This window comes from Lottia gigantea (genome assembly GCF_000327385.1).
Source record: "Lottia gigantea unplaced genomic scaffold LOTGIsca_15, whole genome shotgun sequence".
NCBI lineage: Eukaryota > Metazoa > Mollusca > Gastropoda > Lottiidae > Lottia > Lottia gigantea.
The window spans coordinates 1,746,215-1,761,514 of record NW_008707797.1 but is presented as its reverse complement, the minus strand read 5'-3'; the positions used below and the strand labels follow the sequence as shown (position 1 = coordinate 1,761,514).

General features: G+C 35.1%; 3 protein-coding genes across 3 annotated transcripts; 1 reads left to right on the top strand and 2 right to left on the bottom strand.

The window, feature by feature from the left end:
• Positions 1 to 224: 224 nt before the first annotated feature.
• Positions 225 to 3,574, bottom strand: LOTGIDRAFT_157862 (hypothetical protein; the record flags this gene model as incomplete). Its single annotated transcript, XM_009050454.1, has 3 exons — positions 225 to 598; positions 1,169 to 1,318; positions 3,103 to 3,574. 3 exons carry the CDS (start codon positions 3,572 to 3,574, stop codon positions 225 to 227), a joined length of 996 nt encoding a protein of 331 aa, XP_009048702.1.
• Positions 3,575 to 6,731: 3,157 nt separating this feature from the next.
• On the bottom strand, positions 6,732 to 8,805 carry LOTGIDRAFT_203561 (hypothetical protein). The gene is made up of 2 exons (XM_009050453.1): positions 8,733 to 8,805; positions 6,732 to 7,543 (listed from the first exon to the last, which is right to left on the bottom strand). Exon 2 carries the CDS (start codon positions 7,470 to 7,472, stop codon positions 7,143 to 7,145), a length of 330 nt encoding a protein of 109 aa, XP_009048701.1. The 5' UTR covers positions 7,473 to 7,543; positions 8,733 to 8,805; the 3' UTR covers positions 6,732 to 7,142.
• A 512-nt stretch (positions 8,806 to 9,317) lies between these two features.
• LOTGIDRAFT_157859 (hypothetical protein) lies at positions 9,318 to 14,047 on the top strand. The gene is made up of 11 exons (XM_009050452.1): positions 9,318 to 9,489; positions 9,909 to 9,993; positions 10,251 to 10,297; positions 10,618 to 10,699; positions 10,972 to 11,015; positions 11,464 to 11,658; positions 11,930 to 11,984; positions 12,373 to 12,511; positions 12,843 to 12,907; positions 13,097 to 13,195; positions 13,650 to 14,047. Exons 1-11 carry the CDS (start codon positions 9,414 to 9,416, stop codon positions 13,816 to 13,818), a joined length of 1,056 nt encoding a protein of 351 aa, XP_009048700.1. The 5' UTR covers positions 9,318 to 9,413; the 3' UTR covers positions 13,819 to 14,047.
• The last annotated feature ends 1,253 nt before the right edge of the window (positions 14,048 to 15,300 follow it).

Below are 15,300 nucleotides of genomic sequence, written 5' to 3'. Positions count from 1 at the left end.
TTACAATTAAGAATAAATATATATCACGAAAAAGAGAAAGAGTTAATAAGATTGCGTTTAGAATAAGTGTATTAAATTATGCACAATAATAGGGTGTCCACATTTCTTATTTTGGTGCTACGACAGAGTTAGACTTAATCAAAGGGTAAAATACGTTAGAAGTACGTGTGTTTAGTTATTTACTGTGATCTCTACATCAAAATATGACGATAAGAGTAAATACTTCAAATTGTACATTTAAGAAAACCATAAGGAGCCCAGAAACCCTGTGTGTTACTGACATTGGGTTGAAAAACATGTATCGCACTCCCAGCAAAGAACAGTGGTGTTCGAGCAATCCAACTCAAAGCAGCACCAGTGATTCCAGAAGGTGAAGTTGTTAAGTAATCAAACACGTTAGCACTGCCCTTACTGGACAGGGGCACCGAGCCAGTAGTAGTGTAAACCTCATCAGAGCTAATCAGAATCTTTTTTCCGTTATAATGAATGGCTGCATCGATTACAGGGGGTACGGTTGGGAAGGAACTATAATGCTGGTCAGTAGTTTCTGTAGACTGGAGCATTTTGTCAGACATTCTGTAAGTTTTTACTTTATTCTCTGTAATGTAACATACAAAATAGTGAGGTTTTGCTACAACTTTTACCAGGGGTTTTCAACCTTTTTTTATTTCTATTACCCATTCCATGATCCTTAATCGATTCCATTACCTCCCCTTCCCTCTATAAATTCTTAGCCTGAATGAATAGAAAGACTTAAATTATAATTGTCAAAAAAAATTATGCTAGACTACAAAGAGCCTCGTTTCCCCTCAAAATATTTCACAATTACCCACTGGAATATTCAAACGTAATAGTTTACAACAAGGCAAGGTATGTGTCGTTACTCGTCATTTTTCTTGAAGACTTCGTCAATTTATGGTAATATATCATACCGTTAAGGAAATAATTGTAAGTCTACCGAGTCGAGTCGGACGAAATTCACGTACATAATCAGACCTACCTGTAATCATGTACATAATCTGACCTACCTGTAATCATGTACATAATCTGACCTACCTGTAATCATGTACATAATCTGACCTACCTGTAACCATGTACATAATCTAACCTACCTGTAATCATGTACATAATCTGACCTACCTGTAACCATGTACATAATCTAACCTACCTGTAATCATGTACAGAAAAGTTGTTGTAGAATCCATGTAGGCGGCAGCGACACTTCCAGACCACCCTGGTAGGAAGGTTTGAACTGGAATCGACTGCATTGGACCAACACTTAGCATCGCACTACTGTTGTAAATATACATCCACACACCTGCAAATTGAAATACAACATGATAAAATAATGATGATAGATAATGATGATGATTAATAGATGATAACGGACAATAATCCTTTAGCGACATTTATGCATAATAGATGATGATGGATAATGGATGCTGGTTGATAAGGATGATGATGGATGACACTAGATAATGGATGATAATGGATAATGGATGAGGGTTGATAATGGACGATGATGGATAATGGATGATTATGGATAATGGATGATAATGGATAATTGATGAGGGTTGATAATGGATGATGGTTAATAATGGATGAGGGTTGATAATGGATGATAATGAATGAGGGTGGATAATGGATGATGATATATAATGGATAATGGATGGTGATATATAATGGATAATGGATGGTGATATATAATGGATAATGGATGATGATGGAGAGGGATAATAGATAATGGATAGTATATGATCATTGATTATCATGTCAAGTCAAGGAGAAAATGATGTAAAAAGCGATCAAGATAAAGGCACCAAATGACTTCATTTTTAAAAAAAAAAAGGTTAACAAAACCAGGTGCGTGATTCTTTTCATTTCAAAATCCCGGTCATACCAAGTAACATCTTGGCTCTTTCATTGAAAAAATCTCATCTATCACATAAGTTGTTACTTATGTCAATAATCTGAACTTGGTGGTAATATCCTTTGATGTATTTAATTAGCAAGGCCAATCAATTTAATTAAAAACATTACTATTGTCATCTTTTAGGAGATATCAGCTAAGTACTTGCCTATCACGCTACGACATTTCAAGTGCAAACTTAGTACTATGAAAAAAGATTTTTTGCAGAAATCAATTTAAGACTCAATGTACTTTTGAACGCTTAATTCGAGCCTTGAATTCGACGTCGGCTGGGATGTCAAACTCAAGCCGAGGACTCGATGTCATTCGGACCGTCAAACTCGAGCCTTGAACTTGATGTGACCGGACTCTCAAACTCAAGCTTTAGATTCGACGTCCATCGTGCTGTCAAACTCGAGTCGGGGATTTGATTTCGACCGGGCTGTAAAAATGGGGCCGAGGATTTGATGTCGACCGGACTCTCAAACTCGGGCTGAGGATTTGAAGTCAGTCGAGCTGGCTGTCAAACTCTGGCTGAGGATTTGAAGTCAGTCAGGCTGGCTGTCAAACTGGGGTCGAGGATTCGAAGTCAGTCAGGCTGGCTGTCAAACTGGGGTCGAGGATTCGAAGTCAGTCGGGCTGGCTTTCAAACTCGGGTCGAGGATTTGAAGTCAGTCAGGCTGGCTGTCAAACTGGGGTCGAGGATTCGAAGTCAGTCAGGCTGGCTGTCAAACTCGGGTCGAGGATTCGAAGTCAGTCGGGCTGGCTTTCAAACTCGGGTCGAGGATTTGAAGTCAGTCGGGCTGGCTGTCATACTCGGGTCGAGGATTCGAAGTCAGTCAGGCTGGCTGTCAAACTGGGGTCGAGGATTTGAAGTCTGTCAGGCTGGCTGTCAAACTCGGGTCGAGGATTCAATGTCGTGGGTTGGCTGTCAAACTCGTGTCGAGGACTTGAAGTCAGTCGAGCTGGCTGTCAAACTCGGGTCGAGGATTTGAAATCAGTCGAGCTGACTGTCAAGCCCGGGCCGAGGATTTGAAGTCAGTCGAGCTGACTGTCAAGCTCGGGTCCCGGATTTAAAGTCAGTCGAGCTGTCTGTCAAACTCGGGTCGAGGATTTGATGTCGGCCGGGCTGTCAAACTTGTGATAAATGAGGATACACAGAAATAGAAAAACAATGTCAGAAAATTTCCTACCTGCGATTATAACTATATCAAACTGTCGAGTGAAGGCAGCGTCGACTGAACATGGACCATGAGGTGGAAGAGTTGTCGTTTTTGGTTCAAGAGTTATCGTTTCTGACTCTTGAGTCGTTGATTCGATCTCACTAAATGGTTCTCTTTCCAAACTATAAATTGAAATACCAGGCATCGGATCTCTAGTCAAGAGACTCACATTTCCATACAGAAGACTGCAACTGGTATTTGTTACGTTTCCGTTCACGACATCTCCGAACTGAAAACCGGTGCAGGACGGATCACGGAGACAAAACGCACCACAGTAAACGTTACTCCTTATCTCTAACCAACTACCAGCGTTATTAGATATCGTTTCGTTTTCAACAACCTTATTCATTAGTCCTGATATAAAATTGTTCGATGCCGACGATTGTCTGACATCTAACAGGACGAAAATAATGATGGTGATTAAGGTACGATTCAGTAACATTGTTAAGTCAGTTTAATGCTACTGGTATATAAACATCAGTCTACTGGTGGCTCCAATCTGTGCACATAATCTGCAAAATTCACGGAAAAAATCAGGTCTTTTTTAATTTGTGAACTTTCCAAAATGATAAATATTAGGGTGCTTTGAGTTCAAATCCCTTGTTTCAGTACCTTGTCCTTAAAGACTAAGAACTCTAGAAATTTCTAGCAAATCGTTTTGTCTTTAAAGATGATATACAATTGAGCATTAATTCATACCTTAACACTTAATAAATCTAAATCTGAATCTGAATTTTGAAGAACTGAAATTTTTAATTTTTCAGATTGAAATGATTGTCTTTAAAATATTGACTTCTTACAAATTATTGTAGTAGAGTAGAGGAAAGAATAAAAGAGAATTTCATCAGTTGTGTCTAATTATAAGTGATTCTTCACTAATTGTAAGTGGTATACAGGTAATATAATTAGCTTAATATGATGATTACACACTTAACTATATTCATCAAAAAATTAACTTGCCTTAAAAACTCAAAATATAGAAATTCTTGGTAACAAACCATTATCAATCAGTAGGCCTATCCTATACATCAGATTCCTTCAAAAATAACAATTCCGGGACTGGAACAATTCAATATATTTCGAGGTTGGTCCAAGTGATTTGCTCCTAATATTTAAAGTGATTTCTCCACAATTCAAAGTGAATTTGAGATAATCTAATTAAAATATAATCACATTTTCAGGTAATCTCTTTTCCTAGTGTTCCAAACTCCTCTAGGTTCCAGATTTTGTCGGTCACATTGATTGGGGGGAGACGATCACCCAATATTCATCGCTTTATGTTCGGTAAGTTTTTTCGATCTCCGTTGTATAAGGACAGATAATAAAATATCATCACTTATCACGGTGTTTGAACTGTCTTTACAAATATTGTTAGTCACCTTTTATAGAAAAAATTAAAATGAAATATTTTCGATCGAAATCTTCAAAATTGTCATAAAGTGAATATGTGCTATTTTTGAATTTTGTTTAAAAAGAAATTGTAAATGAAGTGAGCCAATAGAAGCAGTTCTCATCAGTCGATATCCGGTGTACTTGTTCAGCCACACAGGTTCTCCCCTTAACTTTTAAAAATGTTTAAAAATTACTTAGTTTGATGAATTATCACTTAGTTTTATAGATTTATTGGATTATAGAGAGATGTTTTTGTATAGTTATTACACCAGGTAATTTTGTGGTCATCCTAAGAGGTAGTAAGCTACAGTTCTATCATTTTTCATTTCTTATATTAGGTTAAAAAAAAGGGCTGCAAAAATTACTGGTTACGCCAGTCCGGTAACATCGGGTAACGTCAGTCTGGTAACGTCAGGCAGGTAACGTCAGATAACATCAGACAGGTAACGTCAGACAGGTAACGTTAGACAGATAACGCTAGGGGTAACGTTAGGCGGATCAGACCAATCGATACATGGAAGTGACAGGTGATTGGACTAACCAATGATCGATTATACTCTTAATTACTTTATAACAATACCTTCACTGACAATTGGAGAAATTTCATTACAACGAAATAATAGAAATCAGACTAACTTATCAATGGCCCACAAACACATAGCTAGCTTCTAAGTCTCGTACAGATATCTTCTTGGGGTCACGGATTTCTTTAAGTTCACTTCAGAGGTTCGTTCGTTTCAGGGATACATGCTGGTGGTGAGAGCCACCAGCGCAATGTTATCTTCCATTCGTCAATCTTGGTGTGAGCTCAACCTTACCAACTCTTATCGCAGATTGAATCCTGTGATATTGCTTTACTATTGGTTTCTTGTTATCTCGTAATTCGTCATTGTTATCTAGACACGTGTTCTTCATGACACACTTTGATTGATTAAAAATAACGTTCTTAGAACGGAACTGTGGTAGAAAGCTTGTAAGATTACCATGAAAACGAAAAATACCCCCCCCCCCCTCCTAAATAAAGAGAGACAAACGAATTTGTAATCTAATGGGATAAGCTCAGCTTGGAGTGAGTGGTTTTATATTCAAGCTTAAAAGATCAACATTATGATGCCACTGCTAGTCAATTCAGTTAACCCTTTCTGGACTCGCGACAGCCTTGAAAATATACTAACTGAAGATGATCAATAAAATAAATTATTTATTTATAAATAAGAGTTAATATATTCCCAGGCGTGACTAGATCTCATTATTCTCGGTCTAATGATGTAATAATTAGGTCTTTGGGGTAATTAATATGCACATAAAGGTATATGGTAGTATAATTTTGTTTTACCTTATAATACGGAACTATCATTTTCGCAAAGAAATATGTTTCTATCAGTTGGTAGCACGAATTATGAAAAGTCTAAATCCCTTCAATATCGTACTCTTAAGGGACAGAGGCGCCATTTTTTTTTTGACCAATCATACTTTGGTCTCAGAAACGGGAATTTTTAGCTTAGCCAATCAGTAATAATGTTCACAGCTCACCGCCGAAATTTGAGCTTTCAAATCCATGTGTGTCCAGAATTATCCGCGTTTGAAAGTTAAAAAGACGAGTCGTCTCTCCCTTGAGACACTTTTATACAGGTATATGAAAAAGACATCTATAGAAATAGGAAAATAAATTCCTAGTTTGAGATATTTTTGAAGGAATTAAGCCATTTTCGTACATTTCTAGTTTTTTCTGAAGACTATTTACATATATTCAAGACTCAAATCAACCCCACAAAATGGCGCATCTGTCCCTTTAACTATTCTCGTTACCACAGAAAAATTATATCATTTTATAAGAAATATAATTAATGATTAAAACAATATGAATTGAGATTTTAATACAATCTTACTTGTTTAAACAGACCAGTGATTTGATTTTCAGCGTATGAATTAAACATGAAATGAAATGGAGTTTTACTTTCTTCTTTGTATGATAGAGATAAGTCACTTGAAAGTTGGTGTTGAAGGTTTGGTTAGAAAAGGAGCTTCACATAAGTTCTTTCTAATATTGTATCTATTGGGCACATAGCTATCAGAGACAAGGTAAAAGTCGGCAAGTTTCAGCAATTAGTCATAAGAGGACATACGAATCTCTGTGTTCAACTTGCTAGTAGATTTCTTGGTACTATAGTAGTTATCTGTAGTAAGAATGGTTTAGACTTTAGTATGATGATTTATTCAAGGATAACAATAACAAATCGTAGAGATAACAAAATGGTTTATAAAATAACAAGAACAATATTGTTATGAATGATTACAGTCAATAAGGCAACTCTTTAGAAGTGCACATTGCAGCTTCTTTCATCGATTGACATTTCAAAGTCAACTGTTTAATAGGGATACAGAAGTCTAAATATTCATATTTCTATGTGGATTGTTGAAATGAAGAACCGTCGTTTCTAAATGAATTATTTCTATATTGAATAACATTTACGAGTCTGGAAAATCGAGATGAATTAAACTATCGTCACAATCAACAAACCGTCGTTTTGAGAAAGGATACGGGTGGCTAAATCAAGACATATTAGCACAAAAGATTAAATCACTATATCCATTTGATTTTATACAATGTTCCTAAACTATTCTCGAGCCATGCCGTAAGCTGACATGGGTCCGTGTTGCATTTCTTGGGCTTCCTGAACCAAGGCACAAGGGTGACAGAATACATGATAGAGCAGATCCTCCAGGCAGCTACCACCAATACCTTTATGTTCCCGTACCTTGCCCCGGACTGATACGACAGCAAAGATATCAACTAAGGGAATGAAATACAAGATTCCACACAGAAGACAGCTTTCTCCGACTTGCTCACTGGTTCGAGCGAAGGTGTAACAAGGAACGAAGTAGGTGATAATACAGACTCCAAGATTATCAAAACAACCGAATATAGAATGCTGCCAACCACTCATTTTGAACAGGTTCTATTTAGTTCCTAAAGATGTAAATGAGTCTATAAATAGAAGATTTGTCCCTAGAGAATCTGAAAAAACATAAAAAAAACGAGTTTAAATAGAGCTACGGAGGAATCGAATGAATTAAGGGAAAAATGTAAAGAGTGTTTCTACACTTTTTATGTGTATCGGTGTCACTGATATCATAGATTTTTACCCATTTTTCAATCAGACGTCTGTAGTTCCGATCCTTAAAATAAGCGTTTTATGCTGTCACAAAATACATAGTTTCTAGTGGAATTGCAGGAACCACAGACGTCTGACTGACAATTGAAAGGGTAAAAATCGATGGCATAAGTCTCCCGATACACATAAAAAGTTTAGAAAGACATTCTACAGTCCCTTTAAACCTTAACAAAAACAGTTTAAATTTCATCTGAAACTATCCACCGAGAACCATGTAATCCCTGTCACACTGTAAGCTTACCCTCCCCCCCCCTATTTTCGCCTATAGTGTCTTACCTGCTATTACAGTAAATACAAGGTCAATATGCACCCAGTATCACACAAACAGGCTACAATAACCTTCATAATGTCCCACACACGGATATAAATTATAATACCCAATATTTGAAGAGATATATATAAGGAAGTGTAGCCGGTGATATCATAGTCACGGGTTAGAATATTTATTTTAACAGACCTCTTCAACTTTCTTCTTGATATATTACACAGTCCTATAATCGTATCACAGTTTACGTCCGATACTATTTCTCTAATCATGCATAATTTGACTCAAGACGGGACAGTTTCTTTTATCATTATCTTTATCACCCAGTGGACTTGACACCATCAACGACTTGAAAAACTCTATATGATAAACTAGAGTATACGCCCCCTATTCTGTTTTATCAAAATACTATATTAACAAAAAAAGTCTATAAATGTAATTCCAAAACAGGCTGTCATGATATTTTGAGAGAAGAATGAATGGAGTATCTCTTATTTGATTTTTTAATTCTTAATGAAAAGTAAAATTGGAGTGTGTTCTATCTTATAGTACTTGGTAAATTGAGCATTAAAGAAGATTTCATTTTTGAAATTCCGACTATTTTTGAAAAAGTTTTGAACACAAAGATACCCTTCTATTGACATAAATGTAAAAAAAAAACAAAATTTATTGACGATATTAGTAAAATTTGATATATTATTAGCTGAAAGAAGACAGAACTTTGCCATAATGTTTCTGTGTATGATTTATAACGCTTACATACATACCTTGTTGTTAACAGACTGACCACTGACCAGACTGACGATATTGCCCTAGTTGATACTGGCTGATATGATACTGCATGCCCATTGCGAAATAGTAAATAAGGCCTAAAACTCTAGAATATAGTCCGAAGCTCTCTCGAGGTTGATATTCAAAACGCAACAGCTATGTGAAAACGCCGTAGGCTCAAGTCTCCCATGGAATGTCTTGCGAAGGTTCCGACAACCGACTTATTCCATTACTGAAGCTACACGCCATACACCATTGTCTCCCCAGATGTATTACTTGCCCCTCCGAACAATCCAGTCTCGCTACGGGCCTACGGCCACGGACCTGGGGTAGGAGACAACCGCCAAGGTTGGAATTCAAAATGCGACAGCTCTGTAGAAGCGTCAAGTTGAATCATAGCATTTTAAAACAAAATATAAAACACTAAGCTAACATATCCGGGCCGGATTGACCAGAAAATTACAAAAGAAGAGTTTTAACCCCGACGAAGTAAAAGGTCGATAAAATAGTTGTTGTCTGTTTCCTTATACAAGGGCAGACAACTCTTAATATCAAAGGGGAGATAATTGATTTGTTTTCTTTCACACAGCAAGGAGCAAAGATCAAGTTTTTGGCTTTTTACCCCCTATTTTTCTCCATTAAAAACATTTAAAAACAACAATTTTTAATAAATCATCATGGTGTTGGGCATGATGTGGAATTTCATCAAGAGACATAAGAAGAAATTCGTTTTTTCTGGAATTCTGTTCGGAGGTAAGGTTGATCATCATTATCCCAAAAACACAATCATATGCGCTTGTGTCTATTTCTCAGAGTGGTGCCTATATCGTATAAATGCTTGACATTTCAGCCTCCATTTGGAGAGGTTGTAACTCTCGAGTAGAGCCCCCCTAGCTAATAATGTTTATTTGGGTGTGCCAACATAATAGGCCTACTGATAGCATCACTTTAGGTTATTTAGTATTTTGGTTTGCTGACTGACATTCTGGACACACATGGCTTTGAAGGCTCAAATTTCGACAGTAAGCTGTGAACGAAATTACAGATTAGCTTAGCTTGAATAATTCTTGTTTCTGAGACTAAGTTGCAATTAGTTGAATGTATCATCCAACCTGTCCTTTGTAGAGAGCCAACATAGATTAAGATGATATTTACAGGCTATCATTTTACAGGGTCCTGGTTGATGTATAAATATTTAGTTAAAAGGGTGAAAGAATTAAAAGAAGAAGAGGAACAGGAATATATCAATCTTGTCAGGTATTTTAGGATGATATCCTCAGGAATTTGAAATCATTTCTATTGGGAAAGGCTTAATTATTGGGATAAGTAAAAAAGTTTGCATTAGTAGAGGAAAATATTTCCAGTATATACCCGGTTTCTAGACCTTTACACATTAGATAGAACTTCTTTTAGGGTTTTTTTACACTGCCGACATAAAATTTCAATTTAGGTTTTCACAAATGAACCAATTCCAGTTCAGATAATTTCTATTTTTATTTTTTCTGTTTTTGTAGACGTCAGCACCATTTTGAAAGTAATCAAAAAACCTGCAACATGACAGGTAAGTGAAGGTGTGTTTATTGTGTTTGGACTTTCAGTTACAAATCCTAGAGTTTAGCACCTCCTCTCTGGAACAAATTCATCATTATTGTGGAACAGTGTGACAAAACAAGGCAGATAACTGGATGTTGTAAAGAGGGCAGTAAAATGGTCATCTATCAAGGTCTTTAGAGTCTAAGATAGGTGTTATGTTTTCGTACTCAATAATATCTGACTATGAATTTTGAGGATTTTCTCTTTGTCTGAAACTGCATCAAGATTCGAGAAGGTTGTTGACTACTATGTGGTAATAGTAATTTGTAAATTGTTTATTTGTTTTAGTTATATCAATGATTCCGAACATTCGAGATATTTTACTGAGTAGATTAAATACTGAAGAATATACTAGTCAACTTAAAAATCAGTAAGTTTTATACTTGATATTGATTATTGATAAACTTTTCTGGTTAGGTAAGGCAGACTCCCCCTTTTCATAGCACCTGATGTGACTATAATGAAGTTTTCCACTACAAGACTTGTTCACTAATTGGCAAGAGCTCATTTCATGCTTCTGATATGTGTGTTAAATATAAAGTTTTCATCTGGAAAGCTGATAATAAAGGAATTGACTATACTTTTCAATATCAGAAATTGAGGCTTATGTATGTGTAATTTTCATACATGTTTGTGTTTCAGACCAGCTAATAAATTAGAGTTATGGTCCTTGTTAAAAACAAATAGTAAGTTACCTTTATATACCTAAAATCTATTGAACCACAACAATCTATAATCACATTACAACTTCTTATATATATAGGTTTAATAAACACATTGGTATCTGCTGATATTAAAATGGCTAGAGCTAGGGGTAGTGTATACCATCTTAACACAAACTAGAATTGTTACCAAATCCTTTCTCCCAGTGTGCGACAACTTTGTCATACCTTGTGCCATCTTTACAATGTCAAGCTATTACAAACTTCTCTTATACCTTTACTACAATAGCTACCTTTCTTGTATCACGGCTTGTACTGATTTGATTGGATTGTACGCTACTGAATACAGCCAATCAGAGCTCTTGACAGACAAACTGTAAACATTATGGCAAGTTGTTACAGACTTTCTGTCCAGGCCTCTGATTGGCTGTATGTGAAGTTATCAGATTCTCAATTTGATATATTTTTCCAGGTTTTGCTCGTACGATATCCAGTGTATATGGTTGTTGTTTGATGTCGTTGATTCTCCGAGTTCAGTTAAATATTATCGGAGGTTATATATTCCTGGATAGTTCTCAGACGTCAGAAAACAGCCGTGTTCAACACCAAACTTCTAAATCAGTCCAAGAACGATATTTATCTTTGATTAAACATTTCGTTGGACCTGGTAAGTTTAACAGCCTAGTTCTGTGCTCCTGATTAGACTGAGGTAACACCATGCAGTGTGCAATGAGGGAAATTTTCTCTAGGATGGCAATATTAGCTTCAACAGTATAATTATAGTGATAACTGTTTAGAGTAAGATCAATATATTGAGATTGAGATTCAAGTTGGGATGTTAAAACATGTTTATTAAAGATGGTATGTTGAAATACCTATGAAATGTGATTGTTTCTAGATATTATTGACTAATATTAACCTGTGTTGATTTATTCAAGGTTTTGAGGAGTTGATAAACAGAATAGTCAAATGTACTAGTAAAGAATTAGATAGGTAAGACTCGTTTATTTTTCAATTTGGCTAGGCTATATGTGGCTATAACCATGTCAGTCAGATGCATATGGAATTATAATATGGATGCATGTTGTTGTTACCAATCTCTGTAGGTCTGAGTGTCTTGTGATGATACTCTGAGAGCTAAAGAGTTATTACTCTTGTAACAAAATCGACAAAAATACTGTGATTTAGTTTGAATTGAAATTTGCTAATGTGTGGCCTTCAGAACAACCTGTAGTTTTTATTTTCCTGTCTGTTTTTAGTGTAGCATTACTAGAAGAGCTATCATTAAATAATGGTTTTTATTTTCCTGTCTGTTTTTAGTGTAGCATTAAGAGAAGAGCTATCATTAAATAATGGTTTTTATTTTCCCGTCTGATTTTAGTGTAGCATTAAGAGAAGAGTTAACATTAAGTAATGTAGAAGCAGTAATACAACATGTCCGAGGTCGTATTGATGATACTCTCAACTCAGCGTTACCTTTATCGTCTTATCTTCTACCTTCAGAATGTTTTACAGATATAGTGAGTGGCAAACTTTTATTCTCTTGTAAGCTTTGCGGTCCTTAATCTATGGTAATACTAATATGTCACTGATTTTGTTCAAACTCTCAACCCTTTGAACGATAAATGTGAATTTAATGAAAGGTATATAACTGTAGGATGTTGATTTTATGAGATTTGTGACATCACATGGGATCAGCTGCTCAGGTATTATGTGGATAGATATATTCCTTATTATAATGATTTGTCAAGATGACTGAAACCTGTACAGCACTTATAGCATGTTTAAAAGATGGTTACATCACAAAATAGTCCAAAACCAAATTATATGTTTCTATCTATATGATTGTAGGTGAAGACGCCTGATGAAGAATTGTATGAAAAGTTGGTGACAGAAACAAGAGATGTTTTAGACAGGTAGGTTGTCAGTTAGGGATATAAACAGAACCCAAGAATGCCAAAATTGTTATTTGTGTGATTGTATGAGAAGAGTGATCTTTAGAAAGTCAAACAAAAGAATTGTGATTCCAATCTATGTAGATTTTAATTAACTATGGAGATTATCCAACTAGTATCTTTTAAAATTGATATATCTTGTATTTTTAGTGATGACTTTAAAATGGTTTTAGCAACTTGTTTAAATCAGGGTTTCTCCAAAATATTTGATTTTTTAGCTGACCATTATAAAAAACAATCCAACTCAAAGTAAGTATCGGTTTTTGATCAGTTTGGAAATGGGTTGAAATTCCAGATATAGTCAACTTTCAGAGCTTTTGACAGACAGTTTATGGCTTATTGAGGTCAAGGGCACCGATTGGTTGTATTCCCTAGCCTACAATCCAATCAAATCACTGCATTTGTCAAAATGTCAAGACGCAGTTCGTACTAGCTTGACATTGTGAAAGTAATCTTCAATATTCAGACTGTCTCTGATCTCCAAAAATTTAAAGAGATTGTAAAGAGGTATTTAAATTTTTCATGTGTATAAGGCAAATTGTTTGCACCATTCCAATTTTCAATCAGACATCTGAAGTTCCAGCAATTCCACTAAAACCTAGCGGTCTATGATGTCACTATCGCAAAGGGTCTCGTATGAAAAAAGCTCATTTTGAGATACAATCCCTTTAAATTACTGATGATTTTTTTTATTTGATTATAGGACCGATATACATGAAGTTAAAATACCAATGGCTAAAATTATACCTTTTGTGAATGGTCTCGTGTTTAAAATACTACATGGTAATAATTTTATACAGGAATTGTTGTTATTAGAGGATGTAAAAAAACTAGCAGGGAATATTTACGAATCATTTTGTAATGTACATTGAATACTTCATATTCATAACAGCCATTGTCATATTGTACTATTTTTGGACCAGTTTTTGCTCAAATACCAACCCTAAAACAGTTTTAGCTTTCCTGCATTGGTTTATTGTCCCATCCAAGATTTGATATATTCGAGGTTATGAATGTTTATGTAAATGATATTTTGTTGTGTAAATGTCTTTGTTATATTTCTATCCCGTGTCATATCTATAATAAATGATTACCCAATTCACTTATAAATTTTTATTAGCTTAAAACAGCGTCCCCAAAACTTGGCATAGATAATTCCCTGTGGTCATGGACAATACTATGTTGTGCAGTTATATTTGAACATGGGAACCATTAGATAGTAGTGGCGGGTGTTGCGTGTGAATGCTTACTCATTACGAAACACCTGATGGTACTTCTCTTTGGATGAGTCCACACCAAGCAATTTTTCATTGTCAATCCCTACCATTGAATCACTGGGCAGAGAGTAAAACCAGTTTGACACAGGTGAAGGGAAAATCTCTCATCTGAACAACTAGTTCCTTTATCCAGGTCTTTCTCTCCCTTCAGCATCACTGACAGAGATTAAACAGAATGGACAACTGAAGGTACTAATTCAATCTTTGTTTATTGCCCTATCCTACTAGTAACAATGAGACTGTTTCACCATCCTGCCCCTTTCATCAGCTCACTGAGTAGTATATACTAAGTCTAAACGGTTATAGGGTTTTATATGAAAATAAAAAAAAACTGCAAATGAATGTTTTTATTTAGAAAAGATAATATTTTGAGTACAGTAGATATTTACAATCATAAATAAATAAACCCTGAATAGTTAGAGATGGTTGAAAATAACAATTTAAACTTTTAATTTTAAAGTCTGCTCATTTTAACGAGTTTGTTTTGATCATGTTTATCAGCAGATTTTAAGAGATCACAACATGTTAGTTTATTTTAATAGTTAATTTGCATAGTCTTAATTATGAGTATTTAATTCTAGAAATTTCCTGCCATTTTCATGAGAATCTGACCCACTTTTCGCACAAAAAAATCTTATAATTTGTGTCATAACTATGGTTTTTTTTAAAATAAAATTTTACACCTACTGCTTGGAAATCAGAGCATGGTCTAGTTGAAGCTATGATAGCTAAAGTATATCTTCAAGAGCAAGTATTTTGACTAATTTGACTTCACTGGTGTTTTTATTCTATCTGGGATTTCTAAAGAATTTAAGCAAAATTTCATTGAGCATTTTATTTTTACAATTTTCACTGTTTCGACTAAACTTGACTACATTTGGTCCTTTTGTGTTATCAAAATATACAAATACAAAGTTATGTACAATATAGTTCTTCCAAAAATTATTTTCAAAATGGCTTAAGCTTATAAGATTTCTACTGTTTTTTTTCTTAAAATTTTCATAAAAGCTGCCTTTCAAATTATGCTGGAAAAAATGGTTTGTATTAATTTGTTTTGACCTGCCAGTCTTAACAGTT